The 25,513-nt window shown below is 37.0% G+C and overlaps 1 protein-coding gene across 20 annotated transcripts in view; it reads right to left on the bottom strand.

Moving 5' to 3' along the window:
• The window catches only part of CELF2 (CUGBP Elav-like family member 2), a 969,093-nt gene that overhangs the window by 25,001 nt on the left and 918,579 nt on the right, over positions 1–25,513 (bottom strand). For 14 of the 20 annotated variants that reach the window (XM_031940494.1, XM_031940495.1, XM_031940484.1 and 11 more), the window contains one exon: positions 2,817–2,948. In XM_031940494.1, the coding sequence (XP_031796354.1) occupies positions 2,817–2,948 (132 nt within the window). The remainder of the gene's footprint in view (positions 1–2,816; positions 2,949–25,513) is intronic. The other 6 variants (XM_023504699.2, XM_012550879.3, XM_031940488.1 and 3 more) reach the window with 1 other exon arrangement.

Raw genomic sequence — 25,513 nt, 5'->3', positions numbered from 1 at the left:
CTCCCCTCCCTTCCCATTTGCCCTTTAAACCTCACATTATTTTTCAGCCCCCTTCACTCAAAAGTTGAAAATAGATAAGAAAAGGAAAAAATATTAGAACTGGCTGTTTAACTGCCTATTATCATTAGCCAATTTGAAAAAAAAATAATAATTGGGCAGGAAGAAGATGAAACACTAACTAAAATGATTCTGCTTTATCTGTGGGTGCCTTCGATCTATGCTGTCCTATCATCCATGTTCACAGATAGCAGAACACTGATTACGGCTTTGCTATTATTCAGTTTTTTAGAATATAATCAGTACAGTCATGTTTCTTGGATAGGCTAGGGTCAGCAACAATAAGAAGATGCTAAAGGCTGTCACTCTTCAGGTAATTGCTTATTGATTAGCCTTGCTTAGGGGAGAAATTTTGTAAATGATTATGCCTTGGTGATTTGGGGGGCACTGACAGTTTCTTCTAAGGAGGTATCCATACTATACAAGCATATGCCTTCTTATCACTGAACTTGGGGTCAGTAGCAAATATCTGATCAAGATGAACACTGAGATTATAGGATGGTCAAGCCCATTCATCAGACCTAAGGCCTAATTAATGCTTTTATACATGACATTGGTTCAATGACAAAAAGGCACAAGCTAAGTTCATAATAGAAGGGTAGGGTCATTCTAAAATCAGATCTGTTTTGTTTTCCTTGAACCCTATGTGCCTAGAGTTGCACAAGTATAGAGTGTTTCAATATTTATTTAAAGCTTGTGTCCTTGCCAGATGCAGAACTTGTGTTAACCCAAGACCCCATGCAAGAGCCCACCCATGTTTCTTAGACATTCACCACCCAAATGCACCACCCAAATCCCTCATGGTGATGATGGAAGATCATAACAATACCATCAACAATAACACAACAACAATAATAACAACGACAAGAAGACGACGACTTGACAAGAAAATGGACAACGGACAAGAGGATAGCTATCATGCACAGCAATGCAAGTGAGCACATGGTGCTAAGGAGGACATCCGTTCCTGCTGGCCTGTTAGCTTAGGGACCAAAAGGCTGCTGGGTGATCAAACCCCTTTCCTTCTTTGGGGGGAACTGGGTCCAGGGGCAGTAGAAGCAACATGAATGGGATTAGAATGTATGTATGTGAATATTGTAAAACAAATCCAAAATTCCAACCACTCCCCCCAGTCCCCAAACAAAACAAAACATCATCAACAACAAAAAAAGAAAAACAAAGCCCCTAAAATAGGGAAAAGAAAAACCTAGATGAAGAGACAAGTGGGAGTTAGAGCTCTTTCAGCAAAAGTATAGAGAGAAGAGCTGTTTTGTTCCAGAAGCAAAGACCCTTCTGCTCAGATTTTGCTGCTGTGAGGGGTGAGGAACCTGAAGCTCCTGCCACTTGGCTGATGTCATAAAACATTTAATGTGGCATACAGATGCTTCCAAATGACCACTTAGCACCTCACACGCTATCCTTGCCAATCAAGCCTTTATTTGGGACAGACAAGGGACAATTTTTTGTCCCGTTTGTGAAATTGGTGGTTGACCTCTGTGCTAGTCTTTCCACTATGGCAAATAACCACTAATATTTTTGGAAGAACAGAAACTCCCACAAAACTATGTATTCCCCTATTTCTTACTTTTATAGTATGTATTTTCATGTCGGGTCTTTTTATTTGGATAAATTGTGGTTTCCTGTATGCTTATAAAAATTCAAGTTTATGTTCCTTTTCTTTTAAGCAACAACATTGGATTATGGAGCCATTTTTTAAAAAATCTTTAAAAAAAGGCTCCCTCAATGTAATACAGCTATAAATGCAGTCAGTCAGCTGTTCAAGGGACGCCTTCATTCAGGGTTCAGAATGTCCAGTTGTATATTTACTGTAGCTTACAGTTTTAAAATTTTGGCTAGCCACTGGGCTGAAGAAACAGATGCTTAGCTAGCTCTCACACACCTGTTTCCTTGCTGTGTAGCCAGAAGGGATTAAGCCTGAGGCAAAAGTGTACTCTTTGAGGCTTGGGAGACAGGAGCAGTGTTCAGTGAAAGATGATGTCTAGTACCACAGCATGGGTCTAAAGCCTGACCTGAGAGACTGGTGGTGTCCAAAATTGGCACTTCTCCATGCCCTATTTCTTCCATGATTGGTTGGGTGGTCTGCTTAGGGAGAAAATCCCCGAGGCTCTGTGGTAGACTCCAAGGAGGACTGCCTTAGGAGCAGCCAGGAGAGTATTTTTGGAGCCCATATCTGATTACCTCTGGCTATGGACTATAAATAGCCAGAGTAAAATGGTGCACCTGTGGAGAATGAATGCTACTGATTGACTGGCAGAAGAATTTGCTTAATACATATGACTAGATTTATTTCTTGTGGCAGGTGCTGTGCAAGGAGGGTCATTTCCTTTTCTAAAAATCTCTCTTTTTTTGGACAATTATCACAGAATCATGGAATTGTACAGTCAGTAGGTCCCTTAAAGGAAACTTAATTTTCAAGACTTTCATTTTATAGATAAAGAAATTGAGGACTTTGAGATAAAGTGACTTGCCCCAGGTTACACAATGTAGGGTTAGTGGAAGAATCCAAACTCAACTTTCCTGATCATGAGTTTTTTCCCCACTACACCATTCTCTCTTCAAAACAAAACAAAAATCCCAACAGAAACCCCACAAAAATTGAGGTTCAGTTTTTCTACCATTTGAAGCATGTTTTCTTCCATCCCCAGTTACAGTTCACCCTTTTGGAGATCATTTATAACTAATCATTTTCCCATGGTCAATATTGGGGAAGGCTGTCCACCAGAGCAGTAAATACTCACTGTTTATGGTACCTGCTAGTGCATTAATATTATTCAGTCCAACGGTGGCTCCAGCCAATCCTTGCAGAGTCCCCAGAGAGGTCAAGGAATTCATGGCTGCACCAGCAGTGGAATTGGGAGTTGAAGCAGCCACTGGAAGGGAAAAGAGAAAAAGAAAAAGAGACAAAGAGAAGGAAATGGGATGGGGAGGGGAGGAAGAAAGTACAAAATTAATGAAAATTAGTCATCATTATAGCAGATCAAGATGATCAGTTTCTAAATCACAATATGTAAACATGTAAAGTCTGGCTTTACCTTTCACAAGCAGAAAATATGCACAGGCCTAAACCAGCCTAGTATTTAAGTATACTATTATTATATTAAGTATTTAGTCTTGATGATAAGAATACTTTGATAACAGTGAAGGTGAGGGGATTAAGACCAGGCCTGGGATTTCACTGATAAAGAAGGCTCACCCAGTCGGTGTCAAAGGTCTTCTTGGCTCCAAAGCCAACTCTTGAACTACTATGCCATGGCTGTAAATGCCAATGAAAAATAATCATTGCTGGTCAGTAAGAAAAATACATTAACAGTGAATATGAGGAGGAACAAATCATGCATCAACCAACAGGTTGGGAGGTGAATTTTCTTTTACTCCGAAGCTATTCTGAGCATTTCACTTCCCTGGCACCTCCTATTCAGCATGTCCCAAGCTATACTCAATCAACTTTCCTCAAAATATTTTCCTTTCCCTAACTTCTGTATTAATATAGATGGTACCACCATCATCATAGGCTTACATACCATATAGGTTGATAACCTCTTTATTTCTGCCTGATCAGCATCCTTCCCCTAACTACTGCATTCAATCCTACTGATTCTATTTTGACATGATCTCTTGTAATAGTCCCCTCCTTTCCACCTCCAAAATAATTCTCCTAGTTAGGACTTTGCTTTTCTATTGGAATAGCTTCAAAATTGTTTTCCCTGACTCTAATCTAACTCTTTTCCAATTCATCTTTCATAACACTGCCTAATGGCCTTCCTAATGTGCTGCTCAGATCCCATCATTCCTCCACTCAAAAACCTTCAGAAATTTCCCATTGCTAACAATATAAAATATAGCTTCAGTCCTTGGCACTCATGATCTTTCATAGTCTGGCTCTAAAAATACCTTTATAACATCATATCCCATTTCTTTCTTTTTTTTTTTTTTTGCTGAGGCAACTGGGGTTAAGTGACTTGCCCAGGGTCACACAGATGGGAAGTGATAAGTGTCTGAGGCCAAATTTGAACTCAGGTCCTCCTGACTTCAGGGCTGGTATTCTACCCACTGCATCATCTAGCTGCCCCTTGCCCCCATTATTTTCTTTCACCTATTTTATTCTCCTTTCAAAGTAGGATTTTTTGCCCCTTCCTTGCCTTTGCTCATGTCATTCTATCCTTCCTGGAATGGACCTTCCTCTACCCTATTTTCTGGCATCTCCATCTTTGAAGTTACTCTGAAACCCAACTTAATTGCCACTTCCCCTATAAAGCTTTCTTTTAGTACACAACCTAGATTTCTCTTTTGCATTTATGTCTCTCTTTTATACAGTTATTTGTGGACATTATATTTCCCCCTATGTAATTCCTTCCTAGCTTCTCAAGAGTAGGGATTATATAGGTTCAGCACAATGTCCTACAAACAGTTGATGCCTAATAAGTACTTGTTGAAGTGCCTTAATCAGTTAAGCATCCTTACCATTCAAGTTTTTATTCCTAAAAAATCTGTAACAAAAGAAGCTAAAAGGCAATTGGTTATCTTGTTCCACAGCTACTCCTGACATTGTATCACTGTTATAATGTAGCTGTTGGCAAAATGTTGATATTGTTGAGTCAATTCAGCCATGTCTGACTTTTTGTGACATCATCTGGGGTTTTCTTGGACTGATTTGTCATTTCCTTCTTCAGTTCATTTTACAGATGAGGAAACTGAGGCAGACAGGGTTAAGTGACTCACCCAGGGTCACATAGTTAGCAAGTATCTGAGTCTTCCTCATTCCAAGCTCAATGATTTATCTATTGTGCCACTTTATGGGTATAACATAGAGTCTTGGTGCATAATAGGGATAGGGAGTAAAGTTTTGAACTATATATCCCTCACCGAAGACTTTACTGAGATCTGAGAGTTCTTTGAAAATACTCAGTCTTGGATTGCCTCTCCATCCAAGTGCCCCACTCATGTTCCTGGGCTGCTGAAGGAAATCCCCATGAGTGGTGAACTTGGAGTCAGGAAGACCTGAATTCAAAAGCTTCCTGAGATATTTTCTAGGTGAGACCTTGAACAAGTGTCTTTACCTTTGTGTCTCTGTGTGCTAAACCTGAAAATGAAAGGGTTGGTTTGTAAAATGAAGATTGATTTAATGATCTCTAAGATCCTTTTCAAGTTCTAAAACCACACTCCTATGACAATCCTCTTCATTGAATCTTGGAAAATATCAACTCGCTGGCCTGGAATTTAAAGCCTTCCACAATTTCCTTCTACCTTCCTTTCTAGCCTTATTTCATACTATTTCCCTTCTTATACCTTGGATCACAGTCAGGCTGGGCTACCAGCTATCTGTCAAACTTTACACTGTAATACTGCTATGCATTTGTGCAGGGGATCCCCTGTGACAAGAATAAACTTTCTCCTCGTCTTTGCCTCTCAGAATCCTTGTCCTTCAAGGCTCAGCTTATCTGACACCTTCATTTAAAGGCTTTACTGATACCTCCCAGTTGTTAGTGTTCTAATAGGAAAGGAAATTGCTATGGCTATCTGGAGAAGTAAATGAGTTTCTTTTGAGAATGTGTTGTGAATATTTTAAACTGATGTTGTAATATAAAGTGCCTTTAATATTCATTCACTGTCTATCCTTTATCTCTGGTGATATATCCTATCTAGGTTGCTTATTTTTGATTAGTAAAACTTCCAATGACCCAAAATATTCTCTGGCCCAGGGAGTCTGGATAACCTACACTTTATATAACTGAGTCTGTAATAGCAGTGGAGCTTTCTGTGACTCTGCAGTATTGAAGGAGAACAAATTTGACTGAGAGAGTCCAGAACAAATGGAAATTCTATCTGGAAAAAATGACTTCTGATTTTACAATGTATATAATAGAAAGATTAAATAGTAAGGAACTTAATAATAACTCAAAGATTTAAGAAATCCTCTAATGCTTGTCTGATGGATTTCCATGGAAGCAACTTAATTAAGTGGTATCATGAAAACATGATCTAGGGTGAAATAACATCATGGACTGGGGAGAGGAGGTAGTTCCATAAAAATAATGTCACACCTACAGGTTAGTGGCCAAATGATTTTAAAGCATGATTTTATAATTTTAAAGAATGCTTCATCATGCATCAACAAGGTCATCAGAATTGGCCAGCCTTATGGGCAGCATGCCTGTATCAAAAGTCTAAAAGAAGATAGCTATCAAGGAAAAAAAAAGAAAAATCAGCTTGTTCCCTTCATTGTTAGTAGAATAATTAAAAGAGTAATCTCATCTTGGTATGGTGCCATGGTAAGCAATAAATACTCATTTGCTCTATTTATCTATCTGTCTGTCATTTATTACTTTTCCTGCATAAGTGAATGTCTATTTCAAAGGACTGCATTAAAGTAATAACACCTAAGCATTCTAATCAATTTGGTACATGTAGACCCATGCTGTCCCATTCAAATAGAAACAGTAATCCCTATGTAAGGGTTCCTGCTAGTCTTAAAATGTAATATAAATCTTATTGAATTTTTATTTATTCTGTTAAATATTTCCCAATTACATTTTAATCTCGTTCATCTTGCATTCAAGGATGTAGTGACCTTAGGTCAATAGTCTTACTGTAGACTACCTGCTCCCTCCTTCTCCTTGTACTTACCATCTTTGATGACTATTTGACTGGAATCATGGTCTTCTAGAAATGGTGTTTGGAGGAAAAGGAGGAAGAAAGAAGGTGATGAAAGGTTCTTAAATAGCATCAGAGTTTGCTCAGCACTCTCAAGGTGAAATTCAGAGTATCCAGCAATATCTATTTCTGTATGTCCCAATTTTTCTTCCTTGGGATGTCTAAAAAACCTCATTTAGACTTTAGTTGGTTCGTCCGTTGCATTTTGAACCTCTTAACTCAGTTGGAAGGGGGGCTGCCTCACAAATTACCAATGGTCTGACCTAGAGGCTTGTGTCTATCCATATTAGGCTAGTTCTGAAGCAATCCAAGATCCTACACAGTTGGGTCAGATGATTTTAATACTCATCTAGAATACTGGAATAACTCACTTGTGACAGAAGAAGTTTCCCTGGCTCTGCTGCTATTTACACAAATGATGGGAGAAATGTAACTTGTTGCTAGTTAGTGGAGATTTCCTATTGATTGCTTCTGATTGTCCCTTGGATGAAACCTGACCAATTCTAACAGATTTTATGAACTGGTATCTTTTTTGGTCTCCTCCTGGCACTAGCAAAAAAAAAAAAAAAAGAAAAAGAAAACCTAAGTAAAAACTGCCCAGCAGAAGAATAGCTTGCCTAATAGTTGGTATAATGTCACCTTGTTCCTGAAAAGCCTGAGGACTGACCTCTAACATGGCTAGAAATCTCTCTCATCATGTTGCCATTCTGCCTGCATTTACTGTAATTGCTGGAGACACAGAAACACACCAAATGGGCTTAATGACTTAGCCTCCGTGACTTGCATTTTTGTAGCATCCAGTTTTCTCGCACAGAATTCATTACTTTTCCAGTCTGCACTGAAATTTTTCTTATCTCACTTTGTAAGCAGGTCACCCTGTGTCCAACCCCAGGAGAATAGTGGAAAAAGAGCAAGTCAGGCTGGTATGAATGAGAAAAGACAGAAAAAAAGTTTCTCAGTTGGGGCTATGGCTGGTAAAAAGAAGTGAATGACAGAATTACACATAGCATAATGGATAGGGCACTGAATTTCTTAGAAGATGGACAAATCTGCCTCAGATCTAGCTGTATGACCTTGGAAAAATCATTTAAACTTTCTAAGCCTCAGTTTCTTCAGCTGCAAAATGAGGTTAGACACAGTGGCCTTTAAGTTCCTTTCCAGCTCTTCATCTATGAGCCTATGATATCCCTAGAGCTTATACAAAACCCTAGGTGGACATCAAGCATAAATAAAGAAAAGAATCCCTCATTTTTACATACCTTATTAAAAATAGAAGTCAATTATAAATGATTAAGAGAAAGGTCTTTCCTTCTTTAACTTTATATAAAATTCCTTCTATTGTTAATAACTAGATAACTGCCAACCAAGCTAGATCATATTCTTCCTCCTCAAGCAAATAGCATCCTAGTAGGCTCCTAGGCTCCTAGGCTCCTAGTAATCATCAGATAGCAAAGCATCCCTACCTTAAGATCAGGTAGCCCACAAAGATATTAGATAGGTGTTAACAAGAGAAATCTCTAAAGCCTGCCAGCTGCTTTCCACTGGTCTTATCTCCATTCTTTTGTAAGAACAGAGGGAGGATCTAGACTACAAATTCTAAACCTTTTGGAAGGCCATGGACCCCTTTGGCAGTCTGGTAAAACCTATAGACTTCTCAGAATGTTGTTTTAAAATGCACATAATAAAATATATGGGATTATAAAAGGAAACAATTAAATTAAAATACAGTGCCTGGCATTTAATAGGTAATTATAAATACTTATTGAGTGTAGACCAAGTTGTATTTTTTTAAAAATAAGTTTGAGTTTTTAATAAAACTGAATTTTACAATTAAAAAAAATTCATGAACCCTGGGTTAAGAATCCTTGGAAACTTTACCAGGTTTAACGAACTATATGATTCAAGGAAGATTTGGCCCTTTCAGATTTCCAGAACTAATTGTCAAGGAGCTTATGTATCAAAGTCATATACTACTTTGGTGGACAATCTTGCATTATAAGGCATATGCAGGATGATAGGTGGGATCTGAACCCAGAGCCCTTAGCCTGAAGTCAGATTTTTTTGCTATATTTATTTAATCCAGTCCTGGGATTTCCTTATTTCATTACCTGACTGTGAAATCATTTCATCCATCATCTACAGACATGGAAACATTCTCTCCAAGGCTACTGGACTAGCAATTTATGTGCAACTGACAGTTTTGGAGAGTTGCCTGGGGCACTGAAAGGCTAAGTACCACTTGCCTGTGGTTAGACAGCTTGGCTATCAAAGGCAGGATTTGATATCAAATATTCTTGAATATAGGTGACCCCTTGGGGATCCTGGGTTCTTGAAGATTGTATCAATGGAACATAAACTCTGGCAGGTCCTATGAATCTGGACAATTAGAGGGAGATGGTGATTTGTGAAATTATGGATCCCTGATAGATAGAAGTATAGGGAACTCCCAGGGGAGGAAATCCTCTCTATCAGAGCAGGTAGGGGGTTTAGCAGAGAGCACATCAGGTCTCAAGTAGGAAAGACCAGAGTTAAAATCTGGCCTTAGACACTTACTAATGGTGTTTATCTCAGTTTCCTCATCTATAAAATGGGGATAATAATAGGACCTACCTCTCAGGGTTGTTGTGAGGATCAAATGAGATAATAATTGTAAAGCAGTTAGTTAAGTACCTAGCACATAGTACTATATAAAATGTTAGCTTTTAAATATATAAAGCTATTTAATATAATAACATAATAGCAAATATGGCTATCATCACCACCATTATTATTAGATACAAACCTTCTCTGCAACTTACAAGTTTAGAACACGGAGAGGTAAAAACTTGTTCAAGTAATTATGTATCAAAGGTCAATTCTCTCTCTACTACCCCATGCTGTGTTATTAAAATGAAAAAACCTCATAGTCCTGAAGCCCTTGGCAATGCCTTTAGAAGTGGCCACTGAGTTTAGAGTTTTAGTTGAGATGAACAGGTATTCTTACCATGCACTCCCTTGCACTGCTCCTGGAATCTCTTACCTTGCAGATCCCTCTAGAAATCTTTCCTAATTTTCACAAATGAGCTCCTACTTTAGAAATGGAAACAGGCAACCCAGCCAATCTTAATAAAGTATTCAAAAATGGAATGTTCAACAGATGTACAATAGAGGGACCCTAGACACAATAGGCAGACACAAATTAAATACCACCAACACACATATTTTCCAATTTCTCTGTTGGCAGTCTGGCAAGATTCTGCTTGGGGTAATTGCATTCTGCCCACCTAAAATCTCCCTTTCTGCCTCAGCTGGGCTCTGCATCCTGTATTTCTTTCCTTGAACCATTTCAGAAAATGCCAAGGGGGCATTTCAGAAGGGTGGCTTATAAATGCTACTCTATAATCATCCACAGCATGGTCCTTGGTGGAAGGCTACTTCTATTTCTAAAACAAAGAAGCTACAGTGAGAAGAGATTAGAGTAGGCGGGAAATGAAGGCTGCTCCTGCTTGCTTCTACCAGAGAGCAACCTGTTACTTCTAACGAGGTTATAGCTGCTTTACAAAAGTTGAAAGGGAACAACTGGCCTATGGACATTTTGACCAGAAAGTGAAAAGATCATGAGATCTACATTACTTGTTTCCATTTGGCAAACGACATTTTTTGTCCTTTTGTACAACTTGTGTTTGCACCTGTGTACTTTTTAAGACTTGTGGCTATAGCTGCTATCACCATGGGGCCCCCATACAACTAAAAATATCATTTAATCACTCTGGGCCTTCGTTTCCTTAATTGTAAGCTTGAGGAGATTTCTCAGAAGGTCTCTGAGGACCCTTTCAGGTCTTAACCTATGATCCCATTGTTTAGTTCCCCAAATAGCTATTCAGAGGACACAATTGTGACATCATTCTGAATCTTTTGGGGCTGTGGGTAAGTCCTTCCTGAATAACGAGAGAGTACATTAGATATAGTGGGCATTAAAAAAACAAACACAAAACAGACTCCTTGGTTTCCATGGTCTCTTGAGATAAAGGGCCCACCTTCAGGGTAGAGATGTAGGGCCATGTCATGGGAGTTCCTCCCCCACCTCCTAATTTTCAATAGACTCAGTTGTTTGGGAGACTGTTAGGATCTTTGTCATCAAAAATGAATATAATGATAACCTTGGGAAGTTACCCTTAAAATCCCTCTGGATAACAGCCAATTGGAAGTGGACCTTAGTATTAGTAGTGATGGTGTTTAGTTGATTAGTAATGTCTGATTCTTTGTGATCCCATTTGGGGTTTCATGGCAATGAGACTGGACTGGTTTACCATTTTTTCCTTCAGCTCATTTTATAGATGAGGAAATTGAGGTAAACAGGGTTAAGTGATTTTATCAGAGTCATACATTTGGCATTTAGTATGTGTCTGAGGCTGGATTTGAATTCAGGTCCTTCTAACTCTAGGTCTGGCCTTCTATCCACTGTATCACCAAACTACTTAAACTTAAATCGAAATGAACTGTTGTTTCCTTCTCTTTTTGGTGATCTATTGTTGCTCCTATTTTGGTCTGCTTCCACAAAGGGAAACTCTATTTCAAGTCAATGCCAGAAAGGAATTATTGCCTCAAGCTCTTATTCTAAGCCTCTTTCTCCCCATGCCCACTGCTAAAGTCCTAAGAGGAAAAATATTTGTTTTTACTTTCTGAACTTCCAACTTTTTAACACAATGTAGTCTAACTTCTGGCCCTATTACAGTACTGAAACTACTACTGAAATTAGTAGTGGCAGTCTACTAATTGCCAAATCTTTCAGCTTTTTTCTCTGCCCTCATTCTCCTTGATCTACCTGCAGCGTTTAACACTGTCATCCCCTACTTCTTCTTGGGAACTCTCTCCTTCTCACTACCAAAAAAACTAGTGCAACTTTAAACTACAGGAAAAAAGACATAGTATTCAGCACTAGCAAATAATGGCCTCACTAGTACTCTAACCTGTAAGACCGAGACAGGTTGGAGTGCCATTTTTGAAAGCAGGCTTGAAGTGAAGACACAGGAAGAAAAACGAAAATGGTGAAGTCTTGGGATTATTTTGTTTCAATACATTTAGTTTTGGAGTGTAAACTATGTGCCAGTCACTGGAGATTGAAACAGAGAATAAAACAATTCCACACTCAAGAAACTTGGATTCAATTAAGAGGCCTAATAAATACATATGTAAGTTTATATAGACTATAAAGAGAATAAATCTAAATCAATATACTGTAGTTAAATACAAGATAGTTAAAGAGGGGAAGACTTTAGCTATCAAGAGGATGAGGAAAGGCTTTATGTGGAAAGTGATGATTATTCTTCATCTTGAAGGAAGAGAGATTCTCTGGTTGGTAAAAGGCTTCAGAGATTGAAGATGGAGTACCATATGAGGAACAGAAAAGGTTAAAGTGAATGGATTGGAGAGAACAGGAAGGAGAGTAACAAGATATACTGGGGCCAAGCTGTGAGGGAATTTAAAAGTTAAAGAGAAGAGATGATATATTATCCTAGAAGTAGTAGGGAGCCATTGAAGTTAATTGAGTAGAGGGAATAACAGAGTCAAAGTTTGTGCTTAAGGAAAATCACTTAGGAGTAACAGTTGGGGGAAAAGATATAGTGTAGGAAGATGACTTGGGAAAGATATCATAACTCCCTTGAGTATTTGTAGGGTGGAAGAAGATTTTGACTTGCTTTCCTGATCCCTAGAGGGAATGTGTGGACATTGCAAAGGGGCAACTTTAGAAATATAATGGAAAACTTCTGAATCTTGGGCCGATCCAGAAAAGAATTCCTGAAATCCTTTGCTTAAAAAGTTAACTGCAGAGATTAGATTTGGTACTCTCCTTATAAAACCTGACCTTCATTTAGACAAAAACATCAGATTCTGAGTGTTCTGAGAGGCAGCAAATTAGGAAAGTGATGTATTTGAGAGTCATGACACTTGAGGAATGGTTGAAGGATCCTGGGTTCATAGATCAAGAGGAAGAAGGGGACAATCTAATGTAGTTGGTCTCTGTCCCATGTTGCTTCCCTGAGAACCTGAAGATATTTAGTATAGGGGATAAATTGGTAGTGGGTGAGTAGGAGGATGAGAACATTATAGTTATTTGAAAACATTTGATAAACTGTCATGTGAAAGAAGGGATGGGTTTACCTATATGGTATTTTAAAGCAGGATATTAATAAATTACAGCCCATAGGCTGAATCTGGCACACTACTTGTTTTTGTATAGCCCCTGAATTAATAATAATATTCAAACTCGTGGGTCATGTGAAAACAAGTGGCAGACTGGATTGGCCTTTGTGACTATAATTTACTGATTCCTGCTCCAGCTGGCAGAACCATAATCAATGGATAAAAGTTTACAGAGATAAATGTTTCCTCAATGTTGCTTTGCTGCCATCAAGGCTTTTGAAAATAGATAATGGTAAAAAAACAAAACAAAACAAAAAAAAACAACTAATGTGAAACTCAACATTGACAAAATGCTTTTCTTGCAATGGTACATAAAGAAGGTATGCTATTATTATAACTTTTAGCTAAAGAAATTGAGTCTCAGTGAGGTAAAATGAATTTTTGGGGGGTTATATGATTAGTTAGGAGTAGAGTCAGAATTCTGATCCAGGTTTTATAATTCCAAATCCAGGGAATGTACTTTTTGCTACAACTGGAAGGAACGGTATCTCTCTATAAAGGAGGTAGTGAGTTCTGAGTCACTACAAGTGTTCAAGGTTAATAAAGATTTCTTCTTTTGGTGGCACCTTGGGATAGTTGAATATTAAGGTCTTGCTTTGCTCTAAAAGTCCATGATGACTCATCATCCATCAATTTAAAAAAAAAAAAACTATCAAGCTTTCCATACAAACCCTGATGCCATCTGTTGGTTGTATGAATAGCCCCCAAAGTCCAACTAATGATGTAGGTCAGAATTACAATGGATGTTCCAATTTTTACTAATGCAAAGCATAACAAAGAAACAAAAGGCAGTCCCAGATCTATAAAGACTTGAGAACAATTGCCTCACATAAAGCAGGTGAACTCCAGCAGATGAACAGATTTTTGTTGTGACCTAGTAATACTTCGCAGTTTTTGAGGCAAATTTACGAACTTTTTAGAACATATCAGATACTTCCTCCTTCTATCCAGGTCTAGAATATACTGAGATTAGATACATTGCTTGTTTCTAAGTGACAGAACTGAGAGAAAAGGAATGTCAAAGAGGCATTTTTGATCGAAGGATAAATTTCACAATTAGAGCTGTCCAAAAATAGGATGGGATTTCTTGAGAAATAAAATTTTCCTTCATTTGAAACTTTCAGGCAAAAACTGGAATACTACTAAAATTCTGTTATTCAGCAAGAATCCCATAACAGTATCACATTAAATCTCTCTGTTGGTCCTTATCTAGTATTCTCAATTTTCCTTCTGGTGAACTAGGTATTACAATGACACTCTGGAGGCCTCAAATTTAGCCTCAAGTCATTTAACCTCTGTTTGCTTTTAGTTCCTTATAATTAAAATGGAGATAATAGTACCATCCACCTTCCAGAGATGTTATGAGAATCATAAGAAATAATAATGCATAAAGTACTTAGCACGGTGCATGGCACATAGTAAGCATTATATAAATATTAATGATCATCCTCTGCGTTCTGAATTTCTTTCTCTTGACACACTTGACAGGGGATTGGTCCCTTCTCACCAAGGAGAGAGAATCTATGACCTCTTAAAGCGGGCTGTTCCACTCTTGGAAAGCTCTAATTGTCAGGAACGTTTCTCCTGATGTCAAACCCAAATTCTCATGGCAAATTTTTGGCACTCTGGAGCCACCCAAAACAAATCTAATCTTCCACTGACAGGCCTTCAGACCCTTGAACATGGCTCTCTTAAATTTCCCTTAACTAGTCTTTTCTTCAGGCTAAATTTACCTAGTTCCTTTCATCTCTCCTTATATCATGAACTCAAGGCCCTTCTCTACCCCGGTACTCCTCCTTTAGACCCTATCTAGGTTATCCATATCTTTATCCATATCTCAAAAAGAATGGTTCATTCAGGGCGATTTAATAATTGGCCAAAGGTCATACAGTTGCCAAGTGGCAAAACTGGAATTAAAGTCTTTGAATTTCCAGGCTTGTATAGTGCATTGCGTACATTAGGAACTTAGTAAATGTTTATTAAATGAATTAATTTTAAGTTCTTTATGGCTCAGCACTCTATTGCTTATTAGGCAACATACTGTGTTTTCCAGGAAGTGTATGTGTGTATGATCTACTTCCTCAAACTGCTTCTTAAATTCACTTTTCCTCAGATCTACTCCCCCTGGATGGCAATAGATTAAAAAAAAAAAAGCCACACAAACAGTGACAACAAAAAAAAAGTCACATAAGGCAGCAAAAATCTGCCTTCAGTGCATTCATTAAATGCTTTCCATGGAACAATTAGGTGGTGAAAGCGCAGCGGCTTTGTGGTTTAGGAAATAAAATAATTGTAAACACAGAGAAAATTGCCTGCATTGACCAAACATACACAGGACTCTGGAGCCTGTGGTTGCTTGTCTGCCTGAAATGATTTTGGCTCCTGTGTTCCAACTGTGCAGGGAACATTGTGAGGAGGTAGAATAATTAAGCAATGACAGAGGCCCCATCATTATTAGCTAATCACAACTTGGGGGCATTAACAAAACACAGAGCATCTCTACTCCCATGGGGTCTAATTATTCCATGATAACCACACCTCCATTTTTAATTTATTCCCCAGAAGAGACAGGCTTTTGTGTTTTTGAGGTGTGTGTGTGTATGTGTGTGTGTGTGTGTGTGTGTGTGTGTGTGTGTGTGTATGTATTTGCTTGAGTGGGAATGATAGGATAGGAAAAGATGTTTGTCAAAAGATGATAGAGAAAGGATATTGTGGTATTTTATCTCATTCTTTGGAAAAAGTATTTTCTCTTCTACATGGATCTTTTACCTTCTTCCTGATGCAAGTCAGTTCTCACACAGTTGGGAGCAGCACTAGTCAGATGAAAATAATGCAATTCTGCTAACAATTATTAAACAGGAACCTGTACTAGGCCAAGGGGAAGACACAGTTTATAGTCAAAGATTTTAGAGTCTGTACTGGGGGTAGTTTTCTAAAAATGAACATAGGTGTAATCCTTTAGGCTTCTAAAGAATCAATTAACAATGTTTTTTTTTTTTTTTTAGGTGATCGTTTTAGAGGTGCAGTGTATAGAATGCTAAACCTGGAGTCAGGAAGACCTGAATTTAAATCCAGTCTCAGATGTATTAGCTGAGTAGCTCATTTTATCTTTATTGTCCTCAGTTTCCTCATCTGTAAAATGAGGATAATAATAGCACCTACTTCTCTGCATTGTTGTGGGGATCAAATAAGATATTATTTGTAAAGTGCTTTGCGAATATTAAAATGCTATTTAATAATAATAATTATTATTATTATGTTTTTAGTTTGGAACTACTTTTAGTCCTTATATATTACCCTTTGGAAGTTAAATATATAATTTATATATAATATAAATAAAAATATAAAATATATAATTATTCATAAATATAATATGTAAAAAATATATGTAATAATATATATTGTTATAATACATAATATATGACAAATATATATATAATATAAATATATGCAATTATTTATATTTATATATTAATTATGCATGTTTATATTAATGAATATGTGTATATATACCCGTCTTTCTATGTATATGTCCATAAATGGGCATTAATACCCCAAACTGTTCTACCATGTCCTTCATTGCTTTCCCCCCCATTTATTTCCAATGGTTTGTTTGCATTGTTTTTAGGTATATTTTCCAGGTAAAAACCTTTTCATCATCTCTCCTCAGGTTAGGTACCTTGTTCCCTCACCTTATTTTAGTGCTTCTGAAGACAATGACATGAGATGGGGGCTTGTTGGATCAAATATTGTGCAATAAGCTTAGTCTATGTTATTCTACAACAAGGGAAGTCAGTCTCTCCTCTCCCCCTTTTCTGGCCTTTGGCTGATCATGGTATCTCTCATGTGCTTTCCTATGTATATAAAGCTCTACGTTCTAAAAGGATATCTGTGTGATAGAAATGCAGTGGGTTACTCATGAGATTAGAACCTGGGAAGTAGGAAAGCGGTTTTTAACTTGGCCATTTCCATTTCCAGTTTCTACTCATTGACAACAAATTCTAGTCTTTCTTCCTAATAACCACTGTTCACAGTGAATCCAGTCAACTGATAGGTGATAGATGTATTCTTAGGGAGAAAGGGTACCCATCAAGAGACTGACCTTTTCCCTCTTCATCAAGGGGCAGCTCAAGTATTATTTGCATTTTTTTTTCCTTTTCTTAAATCAAAATAATACTTGAATCCCTTGGCAAAGGGCAAAAGATCATGAAGCATAGATACAGATTTCTGAAGTTGTACGTGCCAGTCTCAATCTGTTTAAGCAGGCAGTCCAGCAGGGCTGCCTCCATTGTAAATGGCCAACCACAGGCTTCTCTCCGACTCCTTGCAGAGCCCAAATCCAGCACATTTCCTGAAATAAAAGCAAATAACTCTCCAAGGGCCCTGGTACATGACCCTGAATGGTGATAACTACAAGAAAACCCTGCTTGGATACTGTTATCTTGCTCCATTTAACCCAAGAGTTCCATTTTGTCTTTGGTAAGTAGGCTATGTTGGTTTTGTAACCTCAAGTCAAATCTGAACTAATGTGGAAAATTCCCCTGTCAATGTCTTCAGCAATGCAACAAACAGGAAGAACTGGGGGAAGAGAGAGTGTTTTCACTTCATTTATACTCGTGCTTAATGAGGGGCATTATTTTCTCCTCTGAAATTAGAATTAGGACAAGAGCAAAGTCTAAAAATCATCCTCTCCCTCATTTGAAAATCGTGTGCCTTGTGTATTATTGTCCACAGGAAGCTTTCAGCCTTCACGATAGCCAATCAGTCAGTAAACATTTATTTACTATGTGGATATAAAGAAAGACAAAAAAAATTCTTGTTCTCCAGAAGCTCACAATCTAAGAGAAAAAAAATATGAAAATAACTATAGATAGAGAAGTAAGATGATCTAGGATGTGAAAGCATTAGCTGCAGGGAGATAAGGGAAAAAGGTTTACAGAAGGTGGGATTTGAGATGAATCTTAAAGGAAACCAGAGGAGCTAAGAGGCTGATATGAAGAGGGAAGAGTATTCCAGGCAAGAGGTAAAGCCAGTTTATGGAACATGGAGATAGCATGTCATATGTAAGGTATAATAAGTAGACCAGTGTACTTATCAGGGGATAAATATGTATGTGTCATGGAGAAAAGAACTTTCTGGCATTAAAAATTTGTATATTTATTTAGAAAAAAAAACTAACATTTTTAAAAAAGTTATCTTTTGTGCTTCCTCTTACCCCTACCATGAATGTGTTGTACCCAAGGCAGCGGCCTACCTTGTCTATCCCTATACCTAGTTCTGTTTGAATTGCTTTTCATTTCCTTATGTATTATATTTTTAGGGAGGATAAAGAGCAGGATCCATGCCTTAGTCTGAAAACAACCCTATCTTGTACTTTAATAGAACCACAGAATATCAAAGGCCATCTGATTTGGCCTATATCTGTACAACAACAAAAATTTCCCCTATATGTAACAGTTACAGTCATGATTACTTTTTTAAATGAAATTATAATTTCTCTGTTAAAAGAGAACTCTAATGCTGTCTTTCTAAGGAACTCAGAAGTTTTGAAAATGTTTCAGTGAAGAATGCACAGGTAACAAAAGCTTTATCACATTTCATAAATGTGAAAATGGAATTACAGATGAAATGACTTACCCACTTTCACACAGTCTCTTGACTCCTGCTTCAATGCATTAGAAAAAATACAAAAGACAATGACTATTGGAAATGAGGTTGCCAGAATCCTTCCCAGCTTCATCAGAGAGTGATTGTCAGGCTGCTCAAAGAGTAATTGACTGCTTTCTTTTAGTAGTCTTGAGACTTTTCATTTCCATTCCAGGTATGTACTTACCTCTTCATCCTCTCTAAGCTGATTGATGTATAATCTAAATATCTTGCCGTCCAATTATATAGGAATTTAATGTTCTGATTTGGCTGCTTATATGTTTTGAATGGCATGCCTGTGTGAGTATTTACTTTAGGCTGGAAGCCTCTAGAGAATAGGAGCAGATTAATGTCATCCTCTTGCTATATTACCTAGCTGGACTGATCATTTCTTTAAAAATGCTTTTTGAAGATGATAATGAGAGACATATTTTGAGCATGAGATGATGAGAAATATTTTCAGATATGGTCATGGCATATGGTAATTATATCCTATGTAGCATGTCCCAAAAGTAGAGCATCCCAAATAGGAGACTTATTTTGAGACCAATGAAAGCAATATGAATATGTAATGAATAAATATTCTTTGAATTCACTCAAATGTATATGCAAAAACCAAAAACAAAACCCCAGAAAACTTACTTAAATGGTGTGTTGGTGAAAAATAACTGTAAGATAGCTCCTACTCTCATTGAATGAATAAAAGAAATAAAACAAAAGAAAAGAAAGAAAGAATAAACCAACTAGAATAGTTTTTTAAAAATCCTACCAAAAAACAAAAGAAACAAAGCATTGAATGAGCTACTGGTATGGCAGGATATTCTGCCCCAAAGGACTATAATAATCATAGCTCAGGGCACAGGCAGAATTTACTTGCATAAAGCAAGTGAAGTGATGAACCATAAATATCTCTACCCCCTCAGGTGTGCAGCTTTATTAAGCTTTAAATTAGTTCAGGACTATTAAGGACTCCAGTCTGTTCTAGGTCAGGGGCGTCTCATAAACCATTTGAGGCTGCCCATCTAGCATTCAGAAGCCATGCTGTTGGCAGGAACTGATGACCCTTTGGCAGACCAGGAAGCTGTAATAAATTAGAGAATCAGCTGTGGTTCTATTTGGACCAGTCAACTTCTGATTTTCTTAAACTTCTATCCTGGCTCTTACAAGAAGTAAATACCAAGAGGAATGTTACTTTAAGCTTCCTACTCAGTACAAACAACAGAATCCATCTGAGATAGGAGAAAGGTTTTATTTTGTTTTGTTTTTTAAAATTCACAATATCTCAGAAACAGGACAATTGGTATCCTGTAAAAAAAAAAAAAGCCACTTATTAGAAAGGAAGCCTGCTTGTTTAAATAAAAGCAGAATTCCTTTTTCATAAATAGTTCTTCTTAGTACCAAAATGCCTAAAAATGATTGTTCACTGTTCCTTCATATTTAGATACTTTCTCTGGAAACCACAATGTAGAAGTGTCAAGTTCACGCTGGACAGTTAGGAAACACCACTTTTTTTGTTCCACTACTTTTTACCCTAAAGGGTACACCAGAATCAGAGACTTCTTGCTCTTCTTCTCTATGAGAATGTTGTGAAACAAAGTTGAAAAGGGAGAAATGGACTGCTTTTTTCTTTAAATCTAACTAATAAAAAGCTTTTTTTAAATGTTGGAAATAAACAAATGGTGAAAACTTTTATCAGAAAGGGTCAGCATAGAAGCCAGTTGTCATTACAGCAAATTCCCAGGGGATGTCTGATTTATTTTGCCAAGCTAAAATTAAGTTATTTCAAATATTACTTTAAGTAAGTGGGTCATTGGATGGGCTTGGGGATTATTTACCTCATCATGGGATTTCATTTGTAGTAAAGGTTATTTACTGTTAGTTCTGTTAATGTTGGTTAACAGAAAGTGAAATGTCACAGCAATAAATCTTTCATGTGACCCCCAAAGTGATTCTAGTAAGAGACACACTTGGATACCACTTCTGGAGAGAAAGCAGAAAATGCTGAGAAAGGCAGCTCACTTGCAAGTACATGCTGTCAAGTCTCTTTTATCTGTGGTAATGAGGGAAGAGGACAATATGACAGCAAGGCTAATTCAAATCCACAGATAATCAAGACACCTCATTTTAACATTTGCCTTTTATTCTGCCCCTCCTCCAAGGGCTTGTAAAAGTGGTGAGGGAAGAGGAAAAGAGAGAATTTCACCTCCCTTATTTCCAACTATGTAGTAACCTCCCCCTCTCCCAAATGGTGGATAAGGAAGAAAATGGAGATCACAAGGATCTGGATGAGAAAACTCAAATTAATTAGCTTACATCATTGAAATGATGACATTTCCAGGTTAAGAATATTTTGTGAAACAATATGTGGCTTTGTTTCATTCACATGGTGCTGGGTAGGACACCTTTCAAAATTCTATATTTGAGGGCAGGTGGTTCTTCTGAAAATGAAATGGTCCTTTTAGTTGATCCAAGCGTATAGAACAGCACTTATTCTACAGAATGGCACCAAAGTAGTTTGCTAGTCAACCTTCACAAGATACATTCAAACGTGAATCTGTATTGATTCATTCTGAAGAAAGCTGTCAGCCTAGAATATCCACCTACAAGTGATGCTTATTTGGGGGTCACCTGGGAACCAAATCAAAGACAGAGAGGTGGGTGTACTGGTCTGTAACAGTGTCACTATGACAGATTTGAACTGCTGACTGCAGAAATATGTATTGAATTGACCTGGGGTATGAAAAGGAGGCAGCTGTTAAATTTTTTTCTGTGAACACTGTAACTGCTCTCTAGCTCTCAAGAAAATTCTGACATTTTGACAATTGGGGATTTGCCATGACAGTTTTAATGAATGATGTCTTGTGTTTGGCCTTAAGTTGAAAATTTTTATTTTAGATAATTGCTTCCAACAGAAAATTAAGATACAAGGTGGGATCATATTAAATTTCATCTCAGGGATATAGTCAATTTGAAGGTGAATAGAGAGTACTGGACTTAGAGTGAGGAAGAATGGAGTTCTAATCCTTCTTTACATTTGTCCTAGCTATGTATTCTTTTAACTTTTTTGGCAAAATGGGATAACTTATGATAGGATCAGGGCAGCTAGATGGCAAAATGGATAGAGTGTCAGGCCTGGAGGCAGGAAGTTCAAATTTAATCTCATTTCTAAGTATATTGGGCAAGTATTTTGCTGAACTTAAAGCATTCCATAAAGGTCCTTTATTATTGTTGTTATGTTCCCAAAGGATCTCATTTAAAGATACTCAGCTCATAATTCTCAAATAGAACTATGGAAAAAGTCTAGTACTTTTCTGAATAAATACAATAATCACAGGGCTGAAAAATATATTTAGGGCATCCTTCTGATTTCGATCAGGTCTACATTTATCACTGACATTTATATGTATAGTTTGCAAAGTACTTTACATATATTATCACATTCAAGTCCCATGTCACTCTTAGGAGCTAAGAACTATAACTACTATACTTGTTAAATGAGTAAACTAAGGTTGAGAGATTTGGACAGCTAGGTGGTATATTATACAGAGTGCCAGGCCTGGATCAGGTTGACCCATCTTCCTGAGTTAAAATCTGTCCTTAGACACTTACTAGCTGTGTGACCCTGGGCAAAAGTCACATAATTCTGTTGGCTTAGTTTACTTATCTGTAAAATGAGCTGGAGAAAGAAATGGCAAATCACTCTGTGAAGAAAACCTCAAATGCAATCATGAAAAGTCACGACTGAAATAACTGAACAGCAAGAACAAAGAGAAGTTAAATGATCTGTCCATGCTAATATAGCCAATAAAAGTCAAAGGTAAGATTTAATCCCAGTGTCATTTCATTGAACTATAAGCATAAAGACTTGGGATCTTGCTTGGATAATTCCATACTTTTTTTTAACTTCCTACAATCTCTCCCCACTCCTTTCCATCCTATAGGCTATTGCGAGGGGCATCTCTTTAATGTAAAGTTCTTATCATGTTACTTATTATCAGTGGTTTCTATTTTCTATTAAATAAAAACCAAATTCCTTAAACTTATTCACAATCTGGTTTCAATCCTTTTTTTGATTTAGCTCAAATTATTTGGTCATTTCCATGCTTTAGTCAAACTGGATTATCTATTATATTCTGATAATTTCCCATGCTCATCTGGAATACCTTTCTGATTAGCTGTTTTCTTTCCATCCTTCCAGGTCCAACTCATTACTTCTTCCTTATAAAAGTGCTCTCAGAACAATCACCATATTTCCCCCCATTTCTGTACCTCTCTCATTGTCATAATAGACGCTCAGTAAATATCTATTACGATAATTGAGATTTCTCTCTGGTTATGATACTTCTATTAAATAAGGAAGAGCAGAGGAAAGGAACAAGCATTTATTAAGTACCTACTCTGTGACAAACACTATGTTAGGTGCTTTATAATTATTATTTCATTTCATCCTCATAACAGCTCTGGGAGATAGATATTACTATGATCCCCATCTTACAGTTGAAGAAACTAAAGCAGATAGGGGTTAAATGATTTCTCTAGGACTGTCAAACTTGCAATTGTCTTGAGGCTAAATTTGAATTTGAGTCTTCCAGATACAGTGCAGTGCTTTATCCAACGTGCTGCTAACTGCTGAGGACCAAGGCATCATGGTACAATGAAAGGAGTGTTGAATTTGAAGTAAAAAAAAAAAAAAATTAATCTGGGTTCAATTCCCAGCTCTGCTATTTACTGTATGCACTTGGGCAAATGACTTAATCTTTCTGGGCCTCAGTTTATTCATAAAATCAAGTAGTTGAGTCATATAACTTCTAAAGTCATTCCAACACCAATTGGTGGTCCATTTCCCAGGGAGGGGGGGGCGAAAGGGGAGGAATAACAGAAAACCATCATTCGTTGTTCCTTGATTGTCACAATAATTTGCACTGGGCAAGCTGATATACCTAAACCTGGTCCTAATGTTATTCAGCTTCTTCACTCAGTCTTCCTCCTCCCCCTACTAGGTAATTGAGACAAATGATTTTTTGGTAAATAAATCACCTCCCTTTCTATAGTGAGCTTCTCTCCATACTTAGGGAGTTTCTTCAGGGAATATGAATAGACAGATGAAATAAGGGCTGATGAATGATAATAAGTGTGAATGATAATAAGATATAAGATTGGCAAGCAACAAAATCAAAAGTGTGAAGGTTATAGAATTGTTTCTTCTGTACATAACTGTTTTCTGTTGTTCATTTGGTTGTTAAGTTCAATGTGGGTTTTTTTTTCCTTCTCTCTCTGCTAAACTGTGAAACTGAATATGTATGCATAAAATCTATAAGTTCAAATCACTCATTTGCCATTGCTATGGTAGGCTTGACTGGCATTAAATCACATTCAGTCTTTGTTTTCTAAGCTCAGATGGCTGGAAAGGAACTGTAACCATTTACCTAAAAACTGACATACATGAAGTATCTCAAAAGAGGTAGAGAATACTATAAAACTAAGGGGAAAAGTATTACCTACAGTCATAAGTTAAAGATATTTGAAAAGTTAAGTGCTTCATATGTACAGAATGGGAGGAAAAGTCATCTCCATATAGTAAAGTGCCTTCTACCATCAAAAGAAATTATTTATGACTTTTATATATACTTCATTGAATCTCAACTCAGAGAGGCAAATGAGGAACTTTAAAATACTCTTATTTAAAAAAAAAAAGTTCACCAAGAAGAAACAATGTACTAGATGTAACAATAAATGGTATAGACTAATTTTATTTTTGAGACTTGTTTTCCCTATCTCTCCTGGGCTGGGAGTATATCAGTCAATTTTGGACCCCAAATCATTATTGATGAGTATGAGAGCTTTGACCTGTTCTGTTTCTCACCTGTTTCTCATCAATTAGCCTATATCCCAGAGGCTCACTATATTGGTGACAAATGTGATCATCCAAATGACTTAGCTCATTACAACTCAGAACTCCCAAATTCAAATGATCCACCAGCCTCAGCTTTATTAACAGAAGAAATTATAGGCATATGCCATCACAACCAGCAGAAAACTCTAAAGAAACATGTTCAGGTACCCTAGCAACAGTGCTGTCACTCATAGCTCTCAAAATGCTTTCGGAAAACACGCTTAACTAATCCTCCTCACATTAGCCCCCTAAGTAGATAGATAGGTAACAGTGACCATTATTTCCTCTCTCAGTTGTAGAAATACTACACAATTGTTTTCTTTGAATTGAGTCCTATTCCCTAAAAACAAGTTCAAATTTGGATAAAAAAAATGACCAAAGAATTAATTAATGAAATAGAAGAGATTAATGTAAATAAAGGAAACAATTATCATATCAAAATATAAGACAAGAAAGTTGATTAAGTGAATCTTCAAAAGACCTGTGAGAAACTCATGAAAGGCATAATATGCATTTACCTGGTTTTTATTCTTTCATGATTTAATTTTCAATTTTATTCACTACCATCTGATAATTGCATGAAACAGTTACTCTAACCATGGGCAATTTAAACAATTTAAATTTTTATTTCAAGGCCATGAGACAAAAGAACCTATTTATTGCCTGAGGGGATTTTTACAAAAATGAAAGCTTAATCTTTCATGTTTTTTAAGCAAAGGCTGTTTAAAATCATTTATAATAATGCTTTAGGGAGACTTTTCCTGGGCATGCAAAATTGAAATTATAAATTTACAATTATGAAAAAAAATTAATAGTTTGGGGGATTGCATTGTCCCTCTCCTTTCTAGATGAATTTGGCTGCAGCTTAAGAAGTGGTATTAAAAAAAAAAAAACCTCAGTAATAGCTTTAAAACTGCAGAATTCTCAGGGGGACTTAAAAAAAAAAAGAGGTCGCAGTGCCATTTAACAGTTCTACTGGGTCATCTTAATGGTATTTAGCCTTGTTTATTTGTTTTAAAAAATAAATAATGGTATTAACCTCAAGAGCTATTTCAAAGTGGA

The sequence above is a fragment of the Sarcophilus harrisii genome, chromosome 5 (assembly GCF_902635505.1).
Source record: "Sarcophilus harrisii chromosome 5, mSarHar1.11, whole genome shotgun sequence".
Taxonomy (NCBI): Eukaryota; Metazoa; Chordata; class Mammalia; order Dasyuromorphia; family Dasyuridae; genus Sarcophilus; species Sarcophilus harrisii.
This window is presented reverse-complemented; position numbering and strand designations above follow the sequence as displayed.